The following is a 26,037-nucleotide window of genomic DNA, read 5'->3' on the forward strand; positions in this document are numbered from 1 at the left end:
GGAATTTGCAGGTTGTTTAGGGGCAAAACAAGGGTAAATTTGGAAAGAAGCAAATGACTTTCGCTTTGGATTTGGTGAGTGGCAATGATCTCTTGGAGCCAGCTGTGACAAGAGAGATGGAGCCACGTCACATCGTATAGCGGTGATGAGCTGTACAGGACTCCCCAGGTGGGTGGTGTGTGCCATGCTAGTTTAGTGATGGTAGTAACAAAAGCATTCCTAAAGGGGATGTGGGTCATGTGTGTATAGCGGCGATGAGCTGTACGGGACACCCCAGGTGGGGGGTGTGCGCCATGTTGGTTTAGTGATGGCGGTAACAAAAGCATCCCTGGAGGGGATGTGGGCCATGCGGTAAAGTGTGGTGGATACACAAAGACGGGTGATTGCAGAGAGACATCATCAACGGTTTTCTTCAAGGTGGTTTGCAGAATTCAAGCCAAGGTGGAGATTGTTGGGTTTGGGTGTCTTGTATTCTGTGGGTCCATGTAATTATGATCTTTGTTGTATTTGTAATTGAAACAAGGTTTGGGTCAATTACTAATACTGGGGTAAAATTGTAATTACATTGGGATTAGAATTTAAGGTTTCCCTATAAATAGTCTCTGTGAGATAACCTATATGCATCAATCTCTGTAGGAGATTGGGGAATCAATCCCTATCCATCCTAAGGATAAGGATTGGGGGCAAGCAAAGGATAACACTTTGTGGGTGTGAGAGTGGGGTGTAGTTTCCTGGAAATAGTAAAAAAAAATTTCTCTTTGGTGGACGTAGGCAGGGTTTTGCCGAACCACGTTAAATCCTTATTGTGTGCTTTGCTTGTGTTCTTCTCTGGTTGTGGTTATTCATCCATTATCCCTAACAAATTCAATTTTGGAGTCTCTGTGCTTTTTAAACATAAAGTTGGGTGTCAGTGCTTTAAGGGCCCCATTTTGAGGTGCAAGTGCAATTTTCTCTAATAATAAATATTCAAATATATCACAGAACTTTGCCCTTGGCCTCAGGGAGACTCGAATCCTTCACCTCATACCATGAGGCATCAATTTTTGTCAACTAGAAAAAACCTTTGGGGTTTGGATAAGGATTGTTACTTGTTGAATTATTTTGGAAAATAGTATAATATATACTTTATATATATGATGTATTATTTTTTATGTGTATTATTCATATTCTGAAGTTTTAATTACAAATAGAAAATTTTACATTTGAGTTCCTTTTCTGAAGGCTGAAATCTTGTCAGATCTTTTTCATGGGAAACCTTATGTCTAGGTCCAGAGCCAACTAACACCATTAGAGAGGTGTAAAGTCTGGCTCCAAATCCACGTATGTGAAGGAGAGTTAGTTTCTTCTCTTTGTGGGTTTTGGGTACCCAACAATGCAACATTGTGCCAAGGGGTGTAAACAGATCAGATTAAGATTGGATAGTGGTAATATCATATCCGTATCCCATTATATTAGGACAGATTTAGATAATATCTTATCAAATTTCAGACTGATTTAGTCAAATTCAAATAGTAATTTTTTGAAGTATATTCTTCTAAATGGGTATAAATACAATTTTTTTTTGGTAAACAGCACTTCATTCATATAACTAAAAGAAGTACAAACATAACTGCATGAGAACACAAGGTTCGAACCGAACCAAGGAGCGGACAAGGACCAAACTGTCGTACATGCAATAGACAGGGTCAGCCAGGGTAAGGGTTGGGTCAAGCTCAAAATGGATCACGTCCACAAAACCCTTAGAACAGAAACACCAAAAAAGCACCAACACCCATAAAGGGGGAGACATGCAACACCCACATAAGGGGGCAAACAACACGCCTTAAGGGCGGACACATAACTCCTACAGTTGTATCGATGGTAGCAGCTAAAATGCGGATCGGACTTGCCATCCGGCTTTGCCGTATAGGCGTACCTATCAAGCTCGACGCGGAAGAACTTGTACCCAAAGCTGGAGTTGTTCTGTGGTGTGTACCAAGGAAATGTTGCAAGCAAAGGAGCTGTTATGTGAAAAATAAAAATAAAAACAAAGTACTGCAATTGCAGATCTAAGGGGAAACCCTAGATCTGGTTATTAACGGAGAAAGTGAAACAGAGGTGGGAAAGAGGGATACGGAGACGGGAAAGAGGACGGAAAAGAGGAGCAGGGAAGGCAGGCGGAGGGGACGAGGGGTGAGAAAGAACAGAGCCGACGGGAGAGAGAAACATATAGAAACAGAGAAAAACGGGAGAAACAGGGAAACGGGAGAGAGAAACAGAGAGGACAGGAGAGAGAAACAAAAGATACGGGAGAGAGAACAGAAAGGGCGGGAGAGAGAACAGAGATGCCGGGAGAGAGAACAGAGATGAAGGGAAAGAGAGAGAACTGGAGGAGGAGGTGGGAAAGAGGGAGACGGAGACGGGAAAGAGGACGGAAAAGAGGAGCAGGGAAGGCAGACGGAGGGGACGAGGGGTGAGAAAGAACAGAGCCGACGGGAGAGAGAAACATATAGAAACAGAGAAAAAAGGGAGAAACAGGGAAACGGGAGAGAGAAACAAAGAGGACAGGAGAGAGAAACAAAAGAAACGGGAGAGAGAACAGAGATGTCGGGAGAGAGGACGGGAGAGAGAACAGAGATGAAGGGAAAGAGAGAGAACTGGAGGGAGAGAGAAAAAACGGAAGAGGAGAAGGAGATCGGAGACGGAGAGAGAGGGGAACATGGGAGGTTTTTTTTTTTTTTTTTTTGGTTGCCAACTCCGGTTAGGGGTTCGACCCGCATCGCACACCTAGCTGTGGTGGGTGAGTCTCCCAGCGGGGATTTCTTGCATCCACAAGGATTCGATACAAGAACCTTGCTTAAGGTGAGCAAGCTGCTTACCACTTGGACCAACCCCGTTGGTTTACGTCTTTACCTTTTTATTTGTGAGAATTATGTTTGAAATTTAATAATTTAGCAAAAAATATTTTTTGTACTCATTTTAGTCTTTAATTTTCTTAATTTTCTTTAGTATTAATTATGCTTTTGTATTTATTTTAGTAGAAAATCTAAAAAATATCCACATATCGGATAGTTTTTTCCCAAACGTATAATAATCAGTCACAAAAGGGAATTAACATATTAGCATCTTATTAGTAGTGGGACTGTTTCGGAGACCCTTAATCCATGGATATCCCTAATCGTCCCATTGCCATGTTGGCTTGGGTATTGGGATTAAAAACATTGAATTTAACTCAGCTCCTTTTTGCTAGGGATTTTTCCATACGATGGAGCAATTTGAATCAAAATCGTGGTTTTAGCCTTAGGTGAGGAGAATTGGTTTGTGATTGCAAAATATTTGTCCAACTTATCCAAACCCTAGATTTTACGGTCTTGAGAAAGAAAACATTTTTTACAAAAAAGAAAAAAAAGAAAAAAATCTTTTACCCAAAAAAACAAAAAAAATGGGAAAGAAAGCCCAAAAAGGGAAAAAGGAAAACCAGAGCTCAAATTGGTCCGGCTGTGAAGAGATCTCTAGGTTTCAAAAATTGGGTTCCCTATTAGTGATTTATATAAATCTTCCAATCGGGGAGGGAAGAAAAAAGAAAAAAAATTAGATCTTCCGTGAGTCCAGCCTACTCGCTGTCTCAGAACCCTAGCAGCTGTCTCGTTAAGGCCATCTGTCTTCCTCATCTTCCCCGTCTCCGGTGATTCGGTACATCTTCTTCTTCACAGTTGCAGCGGTTCATATCTTCTCCATTTTCTCCTTCTAGGTGTTTGTTGGCGGTGGAATTGTGAGGATCAGAGCAGTTAACTGAAGGTCAGTCAAATGAATCTCAATATTAGTCGATTATTCAAGGTTATCATTGCTCAGGGCTTGATAGTAAAGAAATGTGAAAGTCAAGGCGTGTAGTGGTACGATTTTGTTATAGAGTTACTTTGCTTTTCTCCGCTTATTATTTGTATTGAACGGTAAGTATGCTGCTTGATGAATAGTTTTCATGTTGTTGGCAGAGCTAGTGATTCAGGTGACTGGAATAAAATTCTTGAGTTCTCTATGATATTTGGAGTAGAATTTCATTAATTATCGTTCCTACTACATTTGCAGCAATATGTGCTATTCTGTGCAGCCAATGGGAGATAACCAAATCTCCGCAATATTCAACATTAATCCTACTGAATGAAACCGTAACTTGCTCAACTCTTATGGTCATGCATTTCATCACATGGTTACAGGACTTCAAAGAGAAACTATACATTCATCCATTAGCGATGGCTCAAATTTTCTACAATCATTTGGTTTACTAACCATCTCATCATGCTCACTGATTATACCTGAAACCGGCATCTCATCTTAGGTTGTGAGTGTCTGTTATATAAGTCTGTATTATTGCTTATAAAGCAACCGCATTAAACTGGTTAAACATCCATGTATCATTGCAGTATGTACTTTAGTCTTTTAGAGTGATTAGTTAATGTAGCCTTGGCTGGGATGCCAGGCAGCGGCCAGTTCTTCCAAACTTACAAAAGAGAACCAGCTGGAGTTGTGGTATTTGAGTGTCAAGAGCGATGTATCTATCTAGGGTTTATAGTGGTCTGATGGGATGCAGCTTTAGGGGGATAAATAATATGCAGGTGGAGGGGAAGGTTCGATGTCAATTTTGGTAAGCTTTTGATGGCTGGATGTGAAACACAAATGGTTAGGGCAGTTGAGAGAATATAGAAGTGGCCGGCCAAAAGGTTTGGGCTGTGCTTCTGGTAAAGTCTATACACTGTAGGGCCCAGGGGGAGGTTTGCTTGAAAGGACAATGGAGTTTGATGGTTAAAACCTTAGCAAACCCAAGTTGCTGTGTTAGGACCCTAGGATCACAAGTCTACACTCGACAGCGTGGAAAGCAAATCCCTAAAATCTAGGGAAGGAAACGATTGGAAGATTTGAAGAGTCATATTACATTCAGGTTACTTTTTAGGATTAGATTTGAAGAGTTATATTACATTCAGGTTACTTTTTAGGATTAGATTTGAAGAGTCCTATTCGAATTACTTTTTAGGATTAGATTTGAAGAGTCCTATTCGAATTACTTTTTAGGATTAGATTTGAAGAGTACCATTCGAATTGGGATGATTATGTTGATTAATCTGTAGGAACGTAATTGCTATAAATAAGGGGAAGGAAGAGTAGAAGAAACAGTTTTTGAGTTATTGGGGAAGTTTAGGTGAGAGTTATTGCTCTTGGGTAGCCGTAGGATTCACCTACTATTAGTAGTGTGTTTTGTTTCTCGTTCAACTTTTATTTAAAGTCCATTATTATTATCATATTCTTGAGTTATTCCATCTTTGTTAAGTTGCCTCATTCGGATACTTAACAACTGGTATCAGAGCATTCACGATCCAGGGAGGTGATGGCACTGGCCTTCGTTTTCGGTGAAGGAGGAGTTCAAAGATGGATTCTAGAGGTTCTTCTCTTCTACTGGGAGAACCAGATCCAGGAAGAGCAGTGGTTGGATGTGGCAATCCAACATCTGGAAGGAGAGGCACTCGACTGGATTTATAGCAAGAATTGAACGGTATTTACTTGGATGGGATTCAAAGAAGCCTTAAGGTGTGAGTTTAGCGACGGGAAACAACCGAAATCAAATTTGGAGATAGACACCAAGCAGGTTGGATCATAGTAAGTATCAATGTGAATGAATCGCCAAATCAGGCTATAGAGAAGGTTGGAAAGACGAAGATAGGACTGAGTGAGGATACTGATGAACACATTTATGTGTGAAATCTTAGGGCATAAAGCATGCATTTTATACACTTAGAATGGAGTTACCTTGGGTTTTATGTTGTTTTTGCAAATTTTAAGACTTTTCAAGATTTAAGCAAATATTTGGAGTACTGGGCTTGAATCATGCAATTTTACACGTCAAGAAGTCCATTCAAATTCTCAAATGCGAAAATGAGCCTGATCTGGAGCATGATGGGCTAGAGATGTGTGATTATGGGCCAACTCCGAAATATTGAAGAGATAAAGGAGGCAAATTTGATTTACGGCTGAGATTATAAATTATCAATCAAATCTACAGAGATATTATTAAGAGAGTCCAAATGGAGAAAAGAGTCCTTGCATACTTTAATATCTTATTTCCTATCTGGGATTTAATTAAAGAAAGAAAAAGAGGAAAAGGAATTATATTTAGAGAAGGAAGAGGCAAAAAATTCCGTTTTTGAATGTCTCTGTCCAGTTTTGATCAAGCCCTTCATCGAACGGTCATCCGATGTCCGATCGTGCTGATTTTTGGAGGAGAGCTTCACGACAACTTAAACCTCAAATCCAACGGTGGAATTATGCATCTGATCTCTGTAAGTTGGCACGATTAGTGCGTCAAAACCCTAATTGGCTGAGTCAGATAGGAACCCTGAGTTTTATTCAAATTCAGCCGTGCCTCATATCTCATGTAAACTCTATAAAAGGAGAGCATACTCCATCAAAGGAGAACGTGTTTTAGAGCTTTGTAGAAGCATTCTTTCTTCTCTCTTCAGTTTATTTAGGTTTTCTTTAGTTTTCTTTGCTTGCGTTTGTGAGATTTTAATTTCTAGATTGAATGTTTAGGTTTAATTTTTTTTATGTAATGCAATTCAAGTTCAAGTTTCAAGATTCGTTTTTCTCTGGGTCTAGCAATTGCAGATTTAGATCATTCTAGATCTAGATCTGGTTGTTAGGGTTGGTTGAGATTCGAATCGTTTGTTCAATTCGCAAATTAGTAGTAACCTTCTTTATTAATCTTCTCTCCTCTCTCCATTCCCGCTTTTATCTACCCCTCCATATTCTTAATTTAGGATTTACTTTCAGCATTTATTTATTGTTCTCCCTTCCCCTGGATCCTTGATCAGAGATGCCTACAGTCGTGCCTCTCTTTGGTTAAGGTTTCCATTTTACTTTCTGTTACTTACTTTATGCAATTTACTTTCATCATTTATTTATTGTTCTCCCTTCTCGTGGATCCTTGATCAGAGATGTCTACAGTCGTGCCTCTCTTTGATTAAGGCTTCATTTTCCTTTTATTGCTTTGTTATTTACTTTCTGCACTGGTTTTTTTCTTTAATATCCATTCCCCCGATCGGTGGACTATAAGCTACAACCAAGGGTCCACGATCAAAGTCATTATTATTATACTCCCCTTCCCTCGATCCAAGAGTGACACTCGGATCACTTCCCTTTTTCTTTTATTTTTATTGTTCGCATTTTTTTTCTTGTCTTTTATTTATGCATTGATTGTGTTTAATTTATTTTTCGTTTCAATTCGATTGCATTAGATGTATAGATTAGGATCTTTTAGTTTAGTTAATTAGTTAACAAAAATTGAATCATTCCACTCTCACATTACTATTAAGAAGTTGAATTCAAAGTGGCATATCTCCTTGAGATCGACCCGTTAGCTACACGATACCGTGCGCTTGCGGTTACTTTTAAATTTCACAAACAAGTTTTTGGCGCCGTTGCCGGGGAGATATTAGTCCATTTTGTTTTTTTTTTCATTCCTAGGTAAATCGAAGTGTTTAAAAAAAAATAAACAAATTCAAAGATATTACTCTTAACTTGAGTAGAAATAAAAACGTATAGTAGTTCCCAATTCACACTGTTGAATGATAATAGAGCAGCATTTGGTTGGTTTGTCACTCATATACGTTTTTGTTTCTACTGAAGTTAAGAGTAATATCTTTGAATTTTTTTTTAAAATTTTTTTTAAACACTTAGATTTACCTGAGAATGAAAAGAAAACAAAATGGACTAATATCTCCCCGGCAACGGCGCCAAAAACTTGTTTGTGAAATTTAAAAGTAACCGCAAGCGCATGGTATCGTGTAGCTAACGGGTCGATCTCAAGGAGATATGCCACTTTGAATTCAACTTCTTAATAGTAATGTGAGAGTGGAATGATTCAATTTTTGTTAACTAATTAACTAAACTAAAAGATCCTAATCTATACATCTAATGCAATCGAATTGAAACGAAAAATAAATTAAACACAATCAATGCATAAATAAAAGACAAGAAAAAAAATGCGAACAATAAAAATAAAAGAAAAAGGGAAGTGATCCGAGTGTCAGCTCTGGATCGAGGGAAGGGGAGTATAATAATAATGACTTTGATCGTGGACCCTTGGCTGTAGCTTATAGTCCACCGATCGGGGGAATGGATATTAAAGAAAAAAAACAGTGCAGAAAGTAAATAACAAAGCAATAAAAGGAAAATGAAGCCTTAATCAAAGAGAGGCACGACTGTAGACATCTTTGATCAAGGATCCAGGGGAAGGGAGAACAATAAATAAATTCTGAAAGTAAATTGCATAAAGTAAATAACAGAAAGTAAAATGGAAACCTTAACCAAAGAGAGGCACGACTGTAGGCATCTCTGATCAAGGATCCAGGGGAAGGGAGAACAATAAATAAATGCTGAAAGTAAATCCTAAATTAAGAATATGGAGGGGTAGATGGAAGCGGGAATGGAGGGAGGAGAGAAGATTAATAAAGAAGGTTACTTACTTGCGAATTGAACAAACGATTCGAATCTCAACCAACCCTAACAACCAGATCTAGATCTAGAATGATCTAAATCTGCAATTGCTAGACCCAGAGAAAAACGAATCTTGAAACTTGAACTTGAATTGCATTACATAAAAAAATTAAACCTAAACATTCAATCTAGAAATTAAAATCTCACAAATGCAAGAAAAGAAAACCTAAATAAACTAAAGAGAGAAGAAAGAATGCTTCTACAAAGCTCTAAAACACGTTCTCCTTTGATGGAGTATGCTCTCCTTTTATAGAGTTTACATGAGGCACGGCTGAATTTGAATAAAACTCAGGGTTCCTATCTGACTCAGCCAATTAGGGTTTTGACGTACTAATCGTGCCAACTTAAAGAGATCAGATGCATAATTCCACCGTTGGATTTGAGGTTTAAGTTGTCGTGAAGCTCTCCTCCAAAAATCAGCACGATCGGACATCGGATGACCGTTCGATGAAGGGCTTGATCAAAACTGGACAGAGACATTCAAAAACGGGATTTTTTACCTCTTCCTTCTCTAAATATAATTCCTTTTCCTTTTTTTCTTTCTTTAATTAAATCCTAGATGGGAAATAAGATATTAAAGTATGCAAGGACTCATTTCTCCATTTGGACTCTCTTAATAATATCTTTGTAGATTTGATTGATAATTTATAATCTCAGCCGTAGATCAAATTTGCCTTCTTTATCTCTTCAATATTTCGGAGTTGGCCCATAATCACACATCTCTAGCCCATCATGCTCCAGATCAGGCTCATTTTCGCATTTGAGAATTTGAATGGACTTCTTGACGTGTAAAATTGCATGATTCAAGCCCAAAACTCCAAATATTTGCTTAAATCTTGAAAAGTCTTAAAATTTGCAAAAATAACATAAAACCCAAGGTAACTCCATTCTAAGTGTATAAAATGCATGCTTTATGCCCTAAGATTTCATACATAAATGTGCTCATTAGATACCTACCGGACCAAAGTGGAGGAGCAATATTCTGCGGTAACTTTGAGATGCGGTGAAGTGAAGAAGCATAGAAGAAGGCCAGGTTCAGTCGGCGGCAAGTTGCAAGCGGCAAGAATTTTTGTTCGTAGGAAAGGGAGAAGACAACGTTGGTAGAGGATTTTTAGGGTTGGTTTTAACCAACTCAAACCGGTTTACGGGTTCGGTTCACTCATTAAGAATCCAGGTACTTCTAAATTGGGCCCAACTCAGGTACACTTATCCTCCCACATAGGGCCCAAACGAACCAAATTTAAAGATTGGGCCGCTTGGTTCCCAAAGAAACCTCCTTGGGCCCAACCTATTTCATTAACCCCCAAGCCCATCTCCTTTCAATAACCCATATTTCTTAACCCATTCAAACGAATTATCTTGGGCCCATTCCACTTTTATGACCCAAAGCCCACTTCTTTTGATTATTAATTTGGGCCCAATTAAGGCTCAACCCAAGACTCAGTTCGAACCAATGAACTAGCGGTCCAACCGAGCCAAGAAGGGGACACGCCATCATCTTCAACCTCTTGAAACTGAGATGGAAAGAGACACTGCGAGAATGGGGCAGCAGCGATGGAGATTAGGACTTGCGACACCCCAAGGCGGAGACGCAACGCTCGCTTCCGGCGACTTTGCGGGGGTGCGACCTATTTTTGGAAGAGGTGTTGGAGATGTTACGAAATTCAATACACCATCTTCAAAACAAACTCTGCGTGGGACTGGCAATTGAAAATCATTTAAAGAAGCAAATTTATGAGTTGCAAAAGCAGAGCATTTCCTTAGATGATGTGCTCAAGAATAGGATATCAGATTTGTGTAAGTGCCATACTGTTGCTAGAGAATGCTCGTTAGGGGATCAATCGGCGAAGTCTTTTGGCTGATTGTGGTGATATTCTTGCTGCTCCGGATAGCAATGGGAAATAGAAGAAAAAAAAAAGTGGCAAGCATGTGAATATGCATCTCTGGTGTCTGGCAAGCATGTGAGAGCTAAACTTCAAAATTTCCATCACCTTGAGGACAAGGTGATTTTTGAGGGGCCGGTAGTGTTAGGACCCTAGGATCACGAGTCTACACTCGACAGCGTGGAAAGCAAATCCCTAAAATCTAAGGAAGGAAACGATTGGAAGATTTGAAGAGTCATATTATATTCAGGTTACTTTTTAGGATTAGATTTGAGAGTCATATTACATTCAGGTTACTTTTTAGGATTAGATTTGAAGAGTACTATTCGAATTGGGATGATTCTGTTGATTAATACTGTAGGAAAGTAATTGCTATAAATAAGGGGAAGGAAGAGTAGAAGAAACAGTTTTTGAGTTATTGGGGAAGTTTAGGTGAGAGCTATTGCTCTTGGGTAGCTGTAGGATTCACCTACTGTTAGTAGTGTGTTTTGTTTCTTGTTCAACTTTAATTCAAAGTCCATTATTATTATCATCTTCTTGAGTTATTCCATCTTTGTTAAGTTGCCTCATTCAGGTACTTAACATGCTGCTTTAGGCTTGTTAGGTTAGTTGAGGTTTTATAACTTTTCTGAAGCAGGAAGTAGCCGTAGGATTCACCTACTGCTTTAGGCTTGTTAGGTTAGAGTGCAGGTTCTGATATGGATCCCAATGGATATCTTGCAACAGGGATGGAACTAATGGAAGTTAACCCAATGTTCACGTCTCCCTAGGGTGTGGATCTTATGCTGAAAGTTGCAGGGAGAAAGAATTATATGTGAAGGAGAACAGCCCAATGTTGTGGTGCTGATTCTACTGCCAGAAACAGATTAATCATACAGGTATTTAAGGAACAAAATAAAAAAGACGGGTAATACTGCCAGAAATAAACAGATGCATGAGAGAAGTTTAGAGAGAATTGAAGAAGAGAGGAAGAATACTAGAGTACATAAACACAATTGTTAACCATAGGTAAAACCATCCTTAGAATTCAATTCAGCAGGTTACACGATTGCATTTACAGGGCAAAAAAGGACAAACTCCTAATATTAATCTAAAACTGAAAATTAAATTCCTAAATCATCTCCTGCATATTTGCCTTGCAAAACTTAAATATGGAAAGGGCTCTGTGACAAAGTAGCCCAATTAAAATAAAATATTACAAAGTAAGTCTAATACAAACCTAGTAAATAAATAAATTATTCAACCTACTGAGCTGAACGTGCATCACATGTTGAGCCATTGATCCATGTGTTTCCATGTAATAGTGGGTCTTAAGTATGGGTATATGGTTGCATACAGGATTAGCTAGTCAGTTTCTTTTCTTTTTTCGTTTTTAATTTGTTTTGGGCTAGTGCAATTGAACTGGTTCTATGTGGTTCAACTCAAGTTGCAATAATTGTTATTTAAGTGTTCCAGATGGGCAGGATAGGGATTGTGTGTATCCAACCATATCTTGAGGGTATTTCTTTTAGTGTTTCAGTTTTCTGGTCAATTTAGGTTACCTTAGTAGTTAATGCTTGAGTTAAGCCTTTTTTAGCATAAGAGTCTACTTTTTTGGTCTTCCATATAGCTAGTAAAGGGGCCTAACATTATACATGAATTTGATAATGAAATTGGTGCTCCTCTTCATCATTGAAGAATCCCTTGTATGTGATCAAGGTTTACATTGGTGTTTAACCCAATGGAACCACCTTTTGGTATGACACCTGGGTATTATTTTCTCCTGTTTTTACTATTCTATCATTTTTGTCATCCATGGTTAGTCATTCTTTTATGTTCTCGTAACTGAATACAACTTTTCAGACGATTACATGTTCTTGAGAGTAACCATACCAGCAACCTGAATTATTTTAACTTTATACGTATTCAAGAATCCTAAGTTGGGAACTCAATTCAGTTGCACTCAATTTTGACCATCTGATCGACTTGTGGAGTGAAATCTCTATTTCACTGTTTGCTCGTCATACTCCGTTATTGGATCTTTTATATATTTCTGATTTGCTGAACCTGTTAAGCTACTTTATTTAGGTCATGTCCATCTTTAAGACCTGCGCTTTGATCATCAATATCTAAACCCTAATTTCAGTGGTTAATTTGCTGTTTTTTACCCCTAATTCCTATCACCACTAGGAAGCACCCATAGATGCTAAACTTACTGTTTGATTGACTCCTAACTTTCTGCTACTAAATACTGATCTTGTTCTGCTCACCATTTGATTTGTCTTTTGTGAATTCTCTTAAATCTTAGAACCATAATTTGTTAAAAGATTCTGATTGGCTACTTGTTTGAGCAATCAAATGCAGTATTGCATTAAAGGGTTTGGGAATCTATTAATTGGAGAAGAGAAGAGAGAGAGAGAGGGGGGGGGAAGGTGATTTGGAATAGACTATATGAGCTCCACATAATCAGAAATCACAAACTGAAGAGGAGTCACCTTGGGTTGTATGTGATTGTTGAAAGGTGAGGCACCAAATTCTGGAAGCTGCTGGATGGATTGGGAGACAATGCCAATGTAGGAGGCAAGAGTAGGAGCAGAAAAGAAGTACCTGGCCCCGTTAGGTTGAAGGTGAGGTGAATGGAAACAAAAATTGCGTTGGTAAAGTAAAGTGACTGAGGTCTCTGTGATGTAAACCGAATTTTAGGGTTAGCCTTTTTTGTGGATTTTCTCTCAAATTAAGGGCTGCACAGAATCTTCCAGCAAATAAATCTAATTTAACGGGGTGTTTTGGGATGGGTTTACGGGTCTTAGGGTTTGGTAAAGGCCTAGAGGGATTCGGCTTGGCTTAAGGTAAAGGGGCTGTGGGTTTTAAATTTAGAACCTTGCTGTAACAATAGTTTCAGATATGGAGTTAATAGTAGGGTTTGGAAACTAGGGTTTTAGGGTTTCGGTTAGGTTAGGGTTTAGTAATGGGGCTGCTGTTTTTTTAATTTCAAATTTAATCCTAATGTGTTTAGGTTGAACTAGGGCTTAGGTCTAGAGACTGAAGATGAATTGTAAAATTTTAATGAATAAAATGAAGTGCAGAATTTTTAGAAGTGTTAGGGTTTTAGGCTTTAGATGGAATTAGGGGGGGGGGGGGGATGGGATGAGGGGTGATATGCGATCCAATTAGGAGGGAAAGTGGAGGCAAGGGGTGGGGATTAGGGATGTAATGGGGGAGGGATGCTACTGCTGCCATAGGGAAGAGGAGACACAGGGAGAGGGTTCGAGAGGGGAGGGGGTGTTGCAGGGTAGGGGAGGTCCTAGGGAAGATCGTGATGGGTGGGGGAAGGTGCTGGGGTACCATGGGGACTGGGGAAGGTTGCTACCAGGTCACGTCAGCAAGGGGAAAGGGGGAATAGGATTGCGGAGGGACAGGGGAGGGGCTGGGGGTGAAGGATGGGAGAGCCTTGCATGGGTAGGGAAGAAGGGGGAAGGAGCAGGGATTGCTTCACTTACTTGGATACTTGAGGAACACTTGCTGGAAATTCTGAAGAAGAGTGCCTGACAGAGTTGCTGATCATTGAAGAAGAAAGCTTTACTGGGGCCCCTCAAACAGGAACCACGGTCCTCAAACTTAATATTCTTATTAACTTAGTCAGACTTAAGTTTACGAAGAAAGGGAATAGCCTACTAAAAGACTTTTAACTTGAAGTGAGATTCATCTATAGGTTAGGATCCCACCACGTTAATCAATCTCAACCGACAAAACAATATAAGATCTAAGGGACTATAATAGACACGTGCTGAAATAAAATCCTAGTTACCTAAAACTCTAATTAGCACATGCTAAATTCTATTTAATTAAAAACTCTAATTGACATTTGTTGAACTAAAGACTCAAGGACTCTTATGTAACTCAAACTAGACTTCCTAACTAACTGAAATACTTCAACAAAATTCAAAATAAAATTCTGAAAAATAGACAAACAACTAAATTAAGGCTAAAACGACCAAAATACCCATCCTAGAGGGTTTGCCAGTCCTAGAGGGGGCCAATTTAGGGTTTGGCTGGGAGGGTCAAACCTATTCACATCACTCTGTTAAACAAGTAAAAGAAATGTTACTGGGTCTGTTTAGTTAAAACTTACTGCAAGGTTAGTTTTTCTTTATTATTTGAAATTGGACCATTCATTAATATTGTTTTATAGAACCCCCTCCAGCAGCAAAAGAAGTGAAGGACTTTTGTGATGTTTGGCATAGTTTTCATTCTTCTATATTAAATTTGGGTACTAAGCTTAAATCTGATTGACAAAAATGGTCCTAGTAGGTATTGAAAATATGATAATGAGAATAAATATGATGTAACACAATAGGGGGAGTCCCCCTAGAGTGGTTTCCTTATTGGTTTGGGTTTGTGATGTTAGTGGTTTCCTTATTAGACTATGGTTATTAGTGTCCTAGTCTAAGTGAGTTTCCTATTTTAAATTTGGGTTTAATGAGGTTAAGTGTTTAGAGTTATATTTGAGTTTTAGTCTCCTTTTGTAACTGTATTTTAGTTTATTATAAATATGAGAGCCTGTCACGGTAGAACACACAATTTCTATTGCCCAGCCTTGTTCCCCAATCATTCTCTATTCTTCTCCTTCAATCTCTCTCTCTTTCTTGTTCTCTCTACCTAGTACTAGTTTCAGATCTTAAGATTGTTTATTTGGGCCATAATCTGTTGCTGGTTTGAGACTCATTTAAGGTTCTCATTCAAAGAATGGGATCCTAGTTCAATGAAAAAAAAAATGAACTAGGGTTCCATAATAATCTAACATGGGAATTCATGTGTTTTTTCTCTGTAATTTCGATCAATTTTGCGATATACGTTTTTGAGAGTTTCCAATATCGTGATGAAGAAGAAGAACTTCAAGGTAGACCACCGGAAAGAAGAGGAGGATTGGGTGTGACAGTGGGGGGGGGGGAATTCATGATCAGAGAGAGAGAGAGAGAGAGATTGTGAGGGAAGAAAGAAAGTAAAAAAACAAAGTAATGGAGCGAAATCAGAAGCAAGGGGGGAGCTTTAGATCTGCAATTTCTTGCTGCGATCTAGTGCTTGTTTTTTGGAGTTTCAGATCTGCATCTTGTTGAGATTTACTGTTTGTGACATGTTTTGCACTCTGCAATCTCAGATATGCCCGTCCTTCTTAAAGCACCAAGCTGCAATTGAGTTCCTGAGTTTTTTGTATTTCTTGAAACTCTTTTGGAGAATTATTCTGCAATTTGCGTTTTGAATTTTGTGTGTTCCGAAGTTTGCCATGGAGCGGCTGCTGCGATTGGATATGGTTTCTGGTAGATCCTCCCCCCCCCCCCAAAAAAAAAAAAAAAAAAAAAAAAAAAAGGTAAGTGAAGTTTAAAAAAAATATTCCTCTACTACCTTTTTTTTGTTTTTGAATTGATTTCGGCAGTTGGTAATAGCAAGTAGGACTACCTCCAACAGTCCAAGTCCTCTGACTGGATATTTCACCATAGCGTCATCATCGTTTTGTGGAATGATTTCCCTATTGCCATTATTTCGTGCTTCGATTGGCAAGAAGAAAGAAAAGATACCATGTAGTGGAGAGGAAAGAAGTGTCGATCTTGATTTGTAACAGAAGTTGCTGTATTCAGATTGCTCAGTTTCTGAAGTTCTTTCTAAAATCTGTCTGTCTCTGTTGGTGTTCATTTCTGCAATCTGAAGTTCATAGGAAAGAAAGGAAAAATTAAATAAAAGAGAAGAGGGAGAAGATAAGGGAAGTTGGGTGCAGATTTGGTGTTCATTTATGCAGTCTCGTTCCATGAAGAAGAAGATGAGGGAGAAGTGGGTCGATTTGAAGGGCTTGCAGTTTGTTTTAAAACTGCTGGTTTGATTGACTGTTTGATTCAGTGTTGGTTAAGGGTCTGGTTCAATTGTGGTTTTTTTTTCTGTTTTGGGTTCAGATTTGGATCACTTTTGGGTTCAATTTTTTGGTTCAGTTTTGGAATGATTTCTGCTTCAATTCCTGGTTCGTTTTTATTCTATTTTCTGATTCTGTTTCCCTGTTCTGTTCCTGATTCCGCTTCCTAGTTCTATTCCTGATTCTGTTCCTGATTTTGGTTTTCTGGTCTTGCTTTTTTTTTTTTTTTTTTTTTGTTTCCGAATAAATTAGGATTTGTTCCTACAGTGTTTCCTTTTGGGGATCTTGCTGTTCTCATTTTATTTTTATTTACAAATTGGCCATTCTCTTCCGTTGGGGATTCTATTTGTCATTGTTATTGAAAATATTGGGATTTTATTCATGGAATCTTCTGCTATGAAAGTTGAGGTGATATTAGTTGTTTTTGGTCATGTGTAAATGATACACATTTTGTTGGGGGGGGGGGAGATTTAAGGTGTCAACTGCAAGAGACTTTTTCTAGACTTAAGAGTGAGTTTGATTGTTGAAGTGCCTTCCTTGGGTAGGCTTTTATGGAATTTTTGTGTAGTCACTGGAGCTACACTTTTATGGAATTTTTTGTGTAGCCACGGGGGGTTGTACTTTCGTGAGATTTGAATTCTTGTGTAGCCATAGGAGTTACACTTTCATGAGATTCTTTCTTGTGCACACATTGAAGCTGCAATTTTGTGGACTTATGTGTAGCCATTAGGGTGCGACATTCGGTGGAATTTTTTGTAGCTGTTTGGTGTAACGTTTGATGGATTTTTGAGGTCTTTATTGGGAATTTGGTGTTCGTTCTCGTTGGTTGCTGCGACAACATGGATTGGCGTGTTGGTGTTTGGTTGCTACATGGTTCAAGATTGGTGCTGCATTTCGAGTTTAATTTTATTTGTTCAAGTTGGAGTTTCTTTGTGTATACTCCAGCTTAAGGGCGAGTGTTAGAGATGAGGAAAATAAATATGGTGAAACACGATAAGGGGAGTTCCCCTAGAGTGGTTTCCTTATTGGTTTGGATTTGTGGTGTTAGTAGTTTCCTTATTAGACTATGGTTATTAGTGTCCTAGTTTTAGTTAGTTGGTTTCCTATTTAGTTTTGGGTTTAAGTAAAGTGTTTAGAGTTATATTTGAGTTGAGTTTCCTTTTGTAACTCTTATTTTAGTTTATTATAAATGTGAGCATTGCACGGTAGAATACACAGTTTCTATCGCCCGGCCTTGTTCCCCAATTATTCTTTATTCTTCTCCCTCAATCTCTCTGTCTCTTTCTTGTTCTCTCTACCTAGTACTAGTTTCAGATCGTAAGATTGTTTATAGATATAGTGGTATACAATCTAGTATGAGGGCAGACTTTCATTTGTTGCTGTCAGCTATATAAAGGCATCTTTCTCTAGCTTCTTGTCAATCTCAGTGCATGACCTATGCAGAAGGCAACTTGAATATGGTCTAGGTGGTAGCATTTCATCTCTTTTTGGAATATGATTAGAAAAACTGGCGCATTGATGGTCTTTGGTCTTTCAATGTCTGGGTGCTTAATATCTTTTTTCTTAATATACATTTTGTAGGAAATATGCAAATGCGAATGCAAATGGTATGTATAGATAAAAGTTGGACTTTGATGCGGTTTCCTTGATTTTGCTGTTTCACATGCAATATTTCATTCGTGCATGCAATGTAGGCGTTGTGCATCTGAGAGTTTGGTAAATTAAATTCGATTCTTGTCTGTATTATCTTGGTACTGTTGGGACATGGCTTTAGCTTGTGCTGGCCCATGGCCAGGGAGGCAAAGTAAAATTCAATGTGCAGATATTTGAGATTTTTATGATTTATGTTCTGGTAGGTGGCTTATTCTGACCGCCTTAATGTTCTTTTTCTTATATGCACCTGTATTGGTACCTGGTTTCTACGAATTGTGTCAGATTTTGATTCATTGGACTATGTATCACTGAGGTGTTCAATGTTGTTATAAGTGTCAGTTCAATGTATATAAGCACACACTTCACCATGTCAAACCTTAAACAGATAAACTTCATCTACAATAAACGCTTAGATATTTAAAGTCTCCCAAACAACCTGTTATTAAGTTGGATGCATACCTTATTCTGCTGATGAACCGTACCCCTTTTCCATCATTAAAAAAAGTAGTAATTCCCCCTATCGTTTTATGATTAAGAACAGAGATTTATTGTCCTTTCATTTTCAGTTTTCTCATTTGTGGTTGCCCGATGCTCCTGTTCCCTACAGGGTCTTGCATCTTTGGCCTTTTCATGGGGACTCCTAAGGAAATGGACAATGCCTTGGAGGAGAAGTTGAAGAGGACAATTTTTATCGATAACCTCTCACCACATGTTACTTCTGGTGTATTAAAATCTGCCATGGGGCAGTTTGTGAATGTTGTTGAGGTGCAGTTTATTCCAAACTACTTGGGACCAAGCAACCTCCCACGGTGTGCCTTGGTGGAGTTGGAAACAGCTAAACAAGCCCGAAGCATGATTGAAGAGATGACCAATTACCCTTTCATGATGTCTGGGATGCCAAGACCTGTGAGAGCACGTGCTGCACAAAAAGAAATGTTTGATCGGCAAAAAAAGTCAGGCCTAGATGTTAAGTGTCGTTGGGCAGACCCTATGGGCCCAGAATATGAGCGTGCAACAAAGGAGAAGGATCTAGTCAAGAAACATGTTGGGGAAGCTACTCTATTGCAGAAGGTAAAACTGTGCATCTACCATCGCATTCCAGGTTTCTTATAGTGGCAGAATGACAATGTGTCAAGTGGGGTGATGATAGAACTTGTCCTATCATTTTTCTAGTGAATGAAAAATCCAACTTTTTCTTTTGCAGCTGGAACTGGAAGAAGAGGAAAAGCTAATGAAGCACCAGACTGATTTACTTCAAGCAAACTACAAGAAATTTGAGATGATTGATGGGGTTGTAGCTGATAAGACTCTCACTAGCCTTGCATCTCGGTATGGCATGAGGATGAAAGATGATTTATAAGAACTCGTCTCCTGCTTCCTTTGTAAATAATAGAAAATTGTAAAATCTCCCATTATAATTGGCAAGCTGCTTCAAAATGCAGCCACACTGTTTGTAACTTGGTGATGGCCATGGCCGTGGACCTCTTGGTTGTTTCCCGCATATTTTATAAAATTGCCATGGCAGAGTTAAGTTAACAATGCAGCCGATGTTGTGGCCAAAATGACTCCACCAACACTCTATTGTCTGTGTTCACTGGTATTCAGTTCAGCTGTGACCAACAAGCTTTATTTCTAATTAAGCCTGTCTAGCAAAGCTTGAATATCTAAAACTTCTCAACCCTCCAATTTCTTTCTCTGCTGTACCATCTTGAATTGTAAGGGAGATTGCTTCCTTGTTTGGCATTGAGCTCATGCAATTCAAGAAGTCCTCTCGATGGCAGAAACAACTTCTCCTGTGCTGGCCAACACCACTTGCCTAGATGAATGGGATGTTGTTATAGTAACCAATTAAAGTTTTGATTATGTATTCATGGATTTCTTTGTATGGTCTCTTTTCTTAGACATTTGTATCTGATGAGTTCATGAAAATTGTGATCGGTCTCCCAGCAATGTCCATTGAGCATGGATTGCAGGTATTGGCTGACTGGCCACCTGTTGAGGGCGATACCAATACCTTAGCCAATCCTGGATCAGGAATCAGTATATTTGGGTTTAAAATCCCAAAAAGAATCTCGATTTTAAATTGAAAATGGGTTTAAAATCCAATCCAAACTTGGCATCATCCGTTGCTTTCATCTCAAGTGACTATTGAAGAAGTTCAAGAAGGTGAAAGACTAATCCATGCAGGTACTTACATAAGCTTGTCAGGAATTCCTTCTTTCTAATGAACGAATAAAGTTGTACACTTGTACTTGGAGGGGAAGCATCTTCTTTAGTTTGCTTTCTGGGATGGAATAGGTTTGGGGCCACCGCCCTCCCTTAAGGTTGTTTGTTTGTAACCTCTTGGGGATATTCAGTCCTGTGGGTCTTGTGATAACTCACTCATTTCGGTATTGAAAGTCAAAATCACTTTTTTATGATTCTAGATTATGTTGGTTGGGGTTAAGGATTCCCATTAAAGCTTCTTTTTGCGGATTTTAAACATGCCAACCAAGGTTCTGGAGAAGAGGAATGGTATCTTGACTTGGCTTGTTCCATGATCAACTCAGATTCCAATCATCCCCAATAGGGTTCTTGGAGATCAAATCCTGTCCATTCCGGATCCAAACTTTAAAGCTTCATTTTCAGCAAGCTTATAAATTGCTTCATCATATTCTACCAAAAAAAAAATTGCTTCATCATATGCACAAAGTTGTTTGATTCATCAAGCTTCGTCTGATACCCAGGTGAAAAAGTAGTTTGGCAAACAAATTAAAAGAAGAACTTCCACCTGAAATGGTTTTGTTTCCATAGGAATTATGTATCTGACCCATGGAAGAAAGGTAGCTCAGCTGGATTTTTTTTTTCTTTGAACGATCAGTTTGTTTGATTCACTCTCTCCCACACGTATTCTTCTCCACCTCCTTTTATCTCCTCTTCTCTGTATCCATTCAGGCTTTCATCTTCTGTTTCTAGTGCTCACCTTTCAACCCAAATGATGGGCCTTCTGAGATTTCTTTCAAGTCTGGTTTTAGTGGCAACTCTGGTTACCTCAGGTAAGACTCATCATCATATCAATCTAATCTGTGAACCTCACCTTGTGCTGTATATGTGATTTTATTTCATTTTGATGTACAGGAGGAAAACTCATTGAATCAGTAAGAGTTTTCACCATCATAAATGCTTGCACAGAAACAATCTGGCCTGCAGTCACACCTGGTGATAGCTTTGATGGTGGTGGCTTTGCTCTAAAATCAGGCAAATCAGTTGTCTTCACCGCTCCAGTTGGATGGTCTGGCCGGATATGGGGTCGAACCGGTTGTAATTTTGATGAAAATGGAAATGGCACTTGCGAAACTGGTAGCTGTGGCAGTTCACTCAAATGCATAGCTTCTGGCAAAACACCAGCTTCACTTGCTGAATTTTCACTTGTATCTCAAGATTATTACGACGTTAGCCTTGTCGACGGATTCAATTTACCGATAGTTGTTCGTCCTGTTAATGGCAAAGGGAACTGTACTGTTGCAGGTTGTGATGGTGATCTGAGACCTTATTGCCCACAAGAACTAGCTGTTAAATCTGGCAAGAAAATCATAGGTTGCAGGAGTGCTTGTGATGCTTTTGGTACTGATCAGTATTGCTGTAATGGTATCTATGGGAACCCAGTGACTTGCCAACCTACTTACTACTCAAAGAGGTTCAAGCAGGCTTGCCCTGCTGCTTATAGTTATGCATATGATGATCCAACCAGTATTTTTACGTGCTCGTCATCCGATTACATCGTCACCTTCTGTGCATCAAGGTAAGTGATGATCAAGCTTCTCAACAATGTTACAGTTAATTTCTGGTTAGTTAATTTGATAGAAAGTCTGGTTCTTTATTCAAACACCTTGTGGACAATGTTTGTAAATCCAATTACTGTACGAGGGACCATGTCTCACCTCTGGTTCAGTAGTTCAAACGGTTAAACCGTTTGGTCTGCTCGACCAGCAAGACAGGTAATCCAGTTAAAAGTATCCATCTAAAATCTGGTTATGCTCACATCCTCTACCTATAGAATTTGGATCCTCTCCACCTAGCCTGCCCATACAACGAAACACCCACTCATGTAGTAGTATATGGTCTGGTCGCATCCTCTGTATAGTTCTGAGTCCAGATCCTCTGTCTATAGAATTTGGATCATCTCCACCCAGCCTGCCCATACACAAATTAACTAATTTATTAAAAATAGAAGATCTTGCTTTGAGATTGGACACATGTCAAGAATCCAATAATGTGAGTTGAAAAATTTCCAGTCCATGTATTATCTTCTCTCATCTAAAATGACTTCTTTATCCATTAAAGGAAGGGAAGTGTGAGAGACACAAAGTTTAGCATACAAGTTTATTGCTAGTATACTCTAATTGTTTCCATTAAGTTCGAAATAAGGTCGGGTTGGGACATGGCCCTAAATACAATAGCCTAGTCTTGACCCTGACCCGAACCCTATAAGGCTCGGCTGAACTAGGTTAGACACTTAACCTTGACACCGCATACTAAGGCTGGGTTGAACTAGGTTAGACACTTAACCTTGACACTGCATACTATCATATTATTTCTCCTACCTCTACCGAAAATAACCTACACTGTGGTAAGGTCAGGCCTGTCCTAGTCAAATATTAAACCTGCCCTGACCTTAAACCTAAACAAGGCTACCTTGACCTAGGTTTTGCCTGCTTTTGAGATTAGATCTTATGCTCAAAAACCTTGTTCGGGCTCAAGGTAGACCATAGTGCAGTTCGAGCTAGCAATGCCAAATTGCACGCTTAGTTTTTATTCCTTTTTTTGACATGAGGTTCATCAGTGCCAACTTACACACACCTCAACTACATCCTCATGGTAGTTTTCATTCTTTATAATATGATTGTAGAAAGATGCCTTAAATTTCTACCTAAAAAATTAGAATACTAAATATTGTTGTAACTAATTGCAGGAAGCGAAGGGTTTGCACATATCAAGATCACAAACTCACTTGTAGTGGATCAAACAACTTAAAATCACTTGCTGGAAGACAATGGATTGCAGTTCTCGCATTTATGCTGATTATTAATCTATGGATTGTGTCTTGAATAGATGAAATTCTTGTATCATTTTTCCCCTCTTCTGATTTGTGAGGGTGTACAAAGACTATTTATTTGTTTTATTGCAGAGGAACCCTCCATCGTATTCTTAATAAATCATTTAGGTTCTTCTAATAAAATTTCACATTTGTGTATTAATGAGAAATTTTCTATCTAAGAGTGTATTTTGTATATACCTTTCAATATCTATATATAAATACACATTTTAGGGTGACAAATAAATATCCAAGCCTCAAGGGTGTATGTTAGATACCCAAAACCTCGGGTGAATTGTGTGTTAAATTTGTTGCAAAATCGTTACCATGTGCACAAAATTGATTGATCTCATCAAGCATAGTCTGATATTCAAGTGAAAAATGGTCTTATATGTCACACCCCACTCGCTGGTTTGACTCTTTGTCTTGAAAGAAAGTGAGTAAGCGTAGCGAAGCGTATACGTTAAGTAAGCGGCGTAATAAGCCGGCCTTTGTTGAAAGAAAGTCAAAAAGTCCCCAATTGAACACCTACCCGACAGCTTGTGGGTGTGATTCACAGTCACAAGATCCACGGTTTATCATCAACGATAATAAATGCACGCAATAATAATCAAGAGCAAGAATAATTCAAATAATTAAATAAAAAGAATTACATGGGTCCAAAACTCGGAAAAAAAAAAGAAAAGAAAAGAAAAGAAAAAAGTAATATGTTACAAAATTAATATTTAGTGGAAGCAAAAGTTAAATTAATTTTGATTGTTATTTTTTAGTTCTCTCATTGGCGATGGCTTTTTCTTTTAGTATAGCAATGAAGAGAGTCATTCAGCCTTCCTTCACTGACTTCTCAAAATGCCGCACTATCTGCTTCCTCCTGCCATCAATGGGTGCTACAAGCGCACTTCAAACATTCAAAGGTGGTTTCATGACATACATTTCCGTTTCCCTTTGGCTCCTCTATAGCTTCTTCACAAGAGTCATTCCAGTCATATAAAATTTCTCCTGATTCAATATACCCATCTGTATAAATATAATTCAACATACAAAAAGGAATGAGTTCTGACGAACTTAGTAAGGAAACACATCTCACATACATATCGACATTATATCTGGGTAAACAACATATATAAAGAATGATATGTAAGTATATGGATGCAGCTATAAATCTAACTATGTAAATCTCTAATACGGCATAGATGCTTTAAGATATAACACCAATTCACCCTCCTTTGGATAGCTCTAGTCAGTCTAATCCCTCACGAACTAGTTACCTCTGTTGGAATCCTGAACAAGGGGTTCAGTCCTCGTCAACCAACCATGGCTGGGGTTTAGGTCACACTCTCTCACCAAGACCATTGGCATGAGTACTAACGCATGTCAGAGTTTCTAATCCAATGCAATGTCATAAAGTGACCTACTATGTGTAGTCTAGATACTTTCCCTATGGTGCCAACCAAATAAATTCAGTATCTTTCTCTACCTAGGAATAAGAATCTTCACGGATTGGCTACCTCTGTTGGACTCCATTCCCTAACCCTAAGGTCATCCACATATTGTTGGGACGGATGCTCTCATGTCCCCTCATGATTCCCAGCCACTCCTTGGACGCCTATGGTCCAACCCTAATATATCCAACCCTACCAATGCATGATTAACAGTGAACTATTGAATTTTCACATGGATTAGCTACCGCTGTAGGATGCGACATACTTACGACACTGCTATCACGGGTCATTCGGCTTCAATTCCCCTACCAAAAAGAATAGTAGCATGTATGGGTTCCTAGCCATGTAATTTAGACTTCTTAAATATGTCATCCAGCAGCCATGATAGTATTAGGAATATCAGTAAGTAGTGTCCCATACCACAAACCCTGATATCCCAAGCAATGGAAATCCAATATGGATATCCTCCACCATGTGACATTTTGACAGCTGAGAGCCGTAATTTGTTCTACCAGCTGTGACATCGTATTCTTCTGTTTCATTACTGATGCTCGCAATTGACTCGTGGAGTCCTTCTGTTCTATCATCCAAGCCTATAGAGTGTTCAGAATTCCGCCATCTTTGGATGAGACTGAGTTCAATTGCTTCAATGATTCATCCATTGCGCTATTCCTTCAGCCATTCGGTAGGTCGGACCAATGTCACGACTAACGCAATTGGAATTAAGATCTGAAAGTAAAGAGAATAGAGAAAGTGAAGAAGAGACAAGGATGCAGAGAAGACAGGATTGAGAAGATAACTTTCCTGATGCAGTCCACCTTGCACCTCGTGCCTTTATACAATAGGCCAGATCTATAAGTCGGTTACAACATATTCTAGATAGTTCATTGATTCCTAACTGCCACCTTGCATTTGTTAATTATGTCACGTAAAGGCTGGTCTTATGCGGTTCCTCGTGGGCCTGGTTGCTATAGCCACGTTAGGGACCAAGCATGACAGACAATGTCGTTCTTCATTTTCAGTCATATCTTTGCCTTCTTCAGTGTCCGATTTCCAATGAGAAATTCCGACTACCTGGAACCTTTCTTTATCAAACCCTTCCACCTCCTGCATAAGAGCAGCATCCGTAGGATTTCCTTTGGGAAGCTTTTCTGCACAAGATCTTGATGAGGAAGAGGGGGCACAAGTTCGGTAGGCACAACCTCCCCATCCCGTTTCTTTATTTTCTCGTTACTCCAGCGAATTTGATCAAGTTCCTCCATAGAAGCTTCAGCTTCAGCTATCACATGACCTCTCCTAGACTCCATCTTCAGCTTTGTAATTTGTTTCTACATTGACATTTTGAATTTTTGAATTTTTTTTTTTTTTTTCTCTTCTTTTCTAACTAGAGAATTCAAACTTTGTTTTACCATTTAAAGAGGTTGGTACGTTTGAACCTTAAGCCCAATAAGCAAGATCAAAGAGGCATATAACGGTTACAAAAATCTGATAACAGATCGGATCGATAAGTGGTCTCAAAGCAAACCTAAACTGCACCGGACTGAAAACGGATTAAATCTGTGATTTTGATGATAGTGTATG

At 38.8% G+C, this 26,037-nt stretch overlaps 2 protein-coding genes across 2 annotated transcripts; both read left to right on the forward strand.

Moving 5' to 3' along the window:
- Positions 1–3,461: 3,461 nt before the first annotated feature.
- Positions 3,462–19,860, forward strand: LOC149016048 (ASI1-immunoprecipitated protein 1-like). The gene is made up of 3 exons (XM_089157160.1): positions 3,462–3,777; positions 18,548–19,011; positions 19,145–19,860. Exons 2-3 carry the CDS (start codon positions 18,571–18,573, stop codon positions 19,298–19,300), a joined length of 597 nt encoding a protein of 198 aa, XP_089013286.1. The 5' UTR covers positions 3,462–3,777; positions 18,548–18,570; the 3' UTR covers positions 19,301–19,860.
- A 773-nt stretch (positions 19,861–20,633) lies between these two features.
- On the forward strand, positions 20,634–23,111 carry LOC149016049 (pathogenesis-related thaumatin-like protein 3.5). The gene is made up of 3 exons (XM_089155821.1): positions 20,634–20,975; positions 21,058–21,721; positions 22,892–23,111. Exons 1-3 carry the CDS (start codon positions 20,915–20,917, stop codon positions 23,025–23,027), a joined length of 861 nt encoding a protein of 286 aa, XP_089011947.1. The 5' UTR covers positions 20,634–20,914; the 3' UTR covers positions 23,028–23,111.
- Positions 23,112–26,037: the final 2,926 nt, after the last annotated feature.

Source organism: Hakea prostrata, chromosome 5, assembly GCF_041222555.1.
Source record: "Hakea prostrata isolate BN-2017 chromosome 5, UWA_Hpros_2, whole genome shotgun sequence".
NCBI classification, from domain to species: Eukaryota; Viridiplantae; Streptophyta; class Magnoliopsida; order Proteales; family Proteaceae; genus Hakea; species Hakea prostrata.

What these genes read in the sequence shown, in the direction of transcription:
- LOC149016048 (XM_089157160.1), top strand. Translation starts at nt 18,571, where the DNA reads ATGGGGACTCCTAAGGAAATGGACAATGCCTTGGAGGAGAAGTTGAAG. An exon ending in AAGCTACTCTATTGCAGAAG is followed by an intron (nt 19,012 to 19,144) that starts GTAAAACTGTGC and finishes TTTCTTTTGCAG; the next exon opens with CTGGAACTGGAAGAAGAGGA.
- LOC149016049 (XM_089155821.1), top strand. Translation starts at nt 20,915, where the DNA reads ATGATGGGCCTTCTGAGATTTCTTTCAAGTCTGGTTTTAGTGGCAACT. An exon ending in GGCAACTCTGGTTACCTCAG is followed by an intron (nt 20,976 to 21,057) that starts GTAAGACTCATC and finishes TTTGATGTACAG; the next exon opens with GAGGAAAACTCATTGAATCA. An exon ending in GTCACCTTCTGTGCATCAAG is followed by an intron (nt 21,722 to 22,891) that starts GTAAGTGATGAT and finishes AACTAATTGCAG; the next exon opens with GAAGCGAAGGGTTTGCACAT.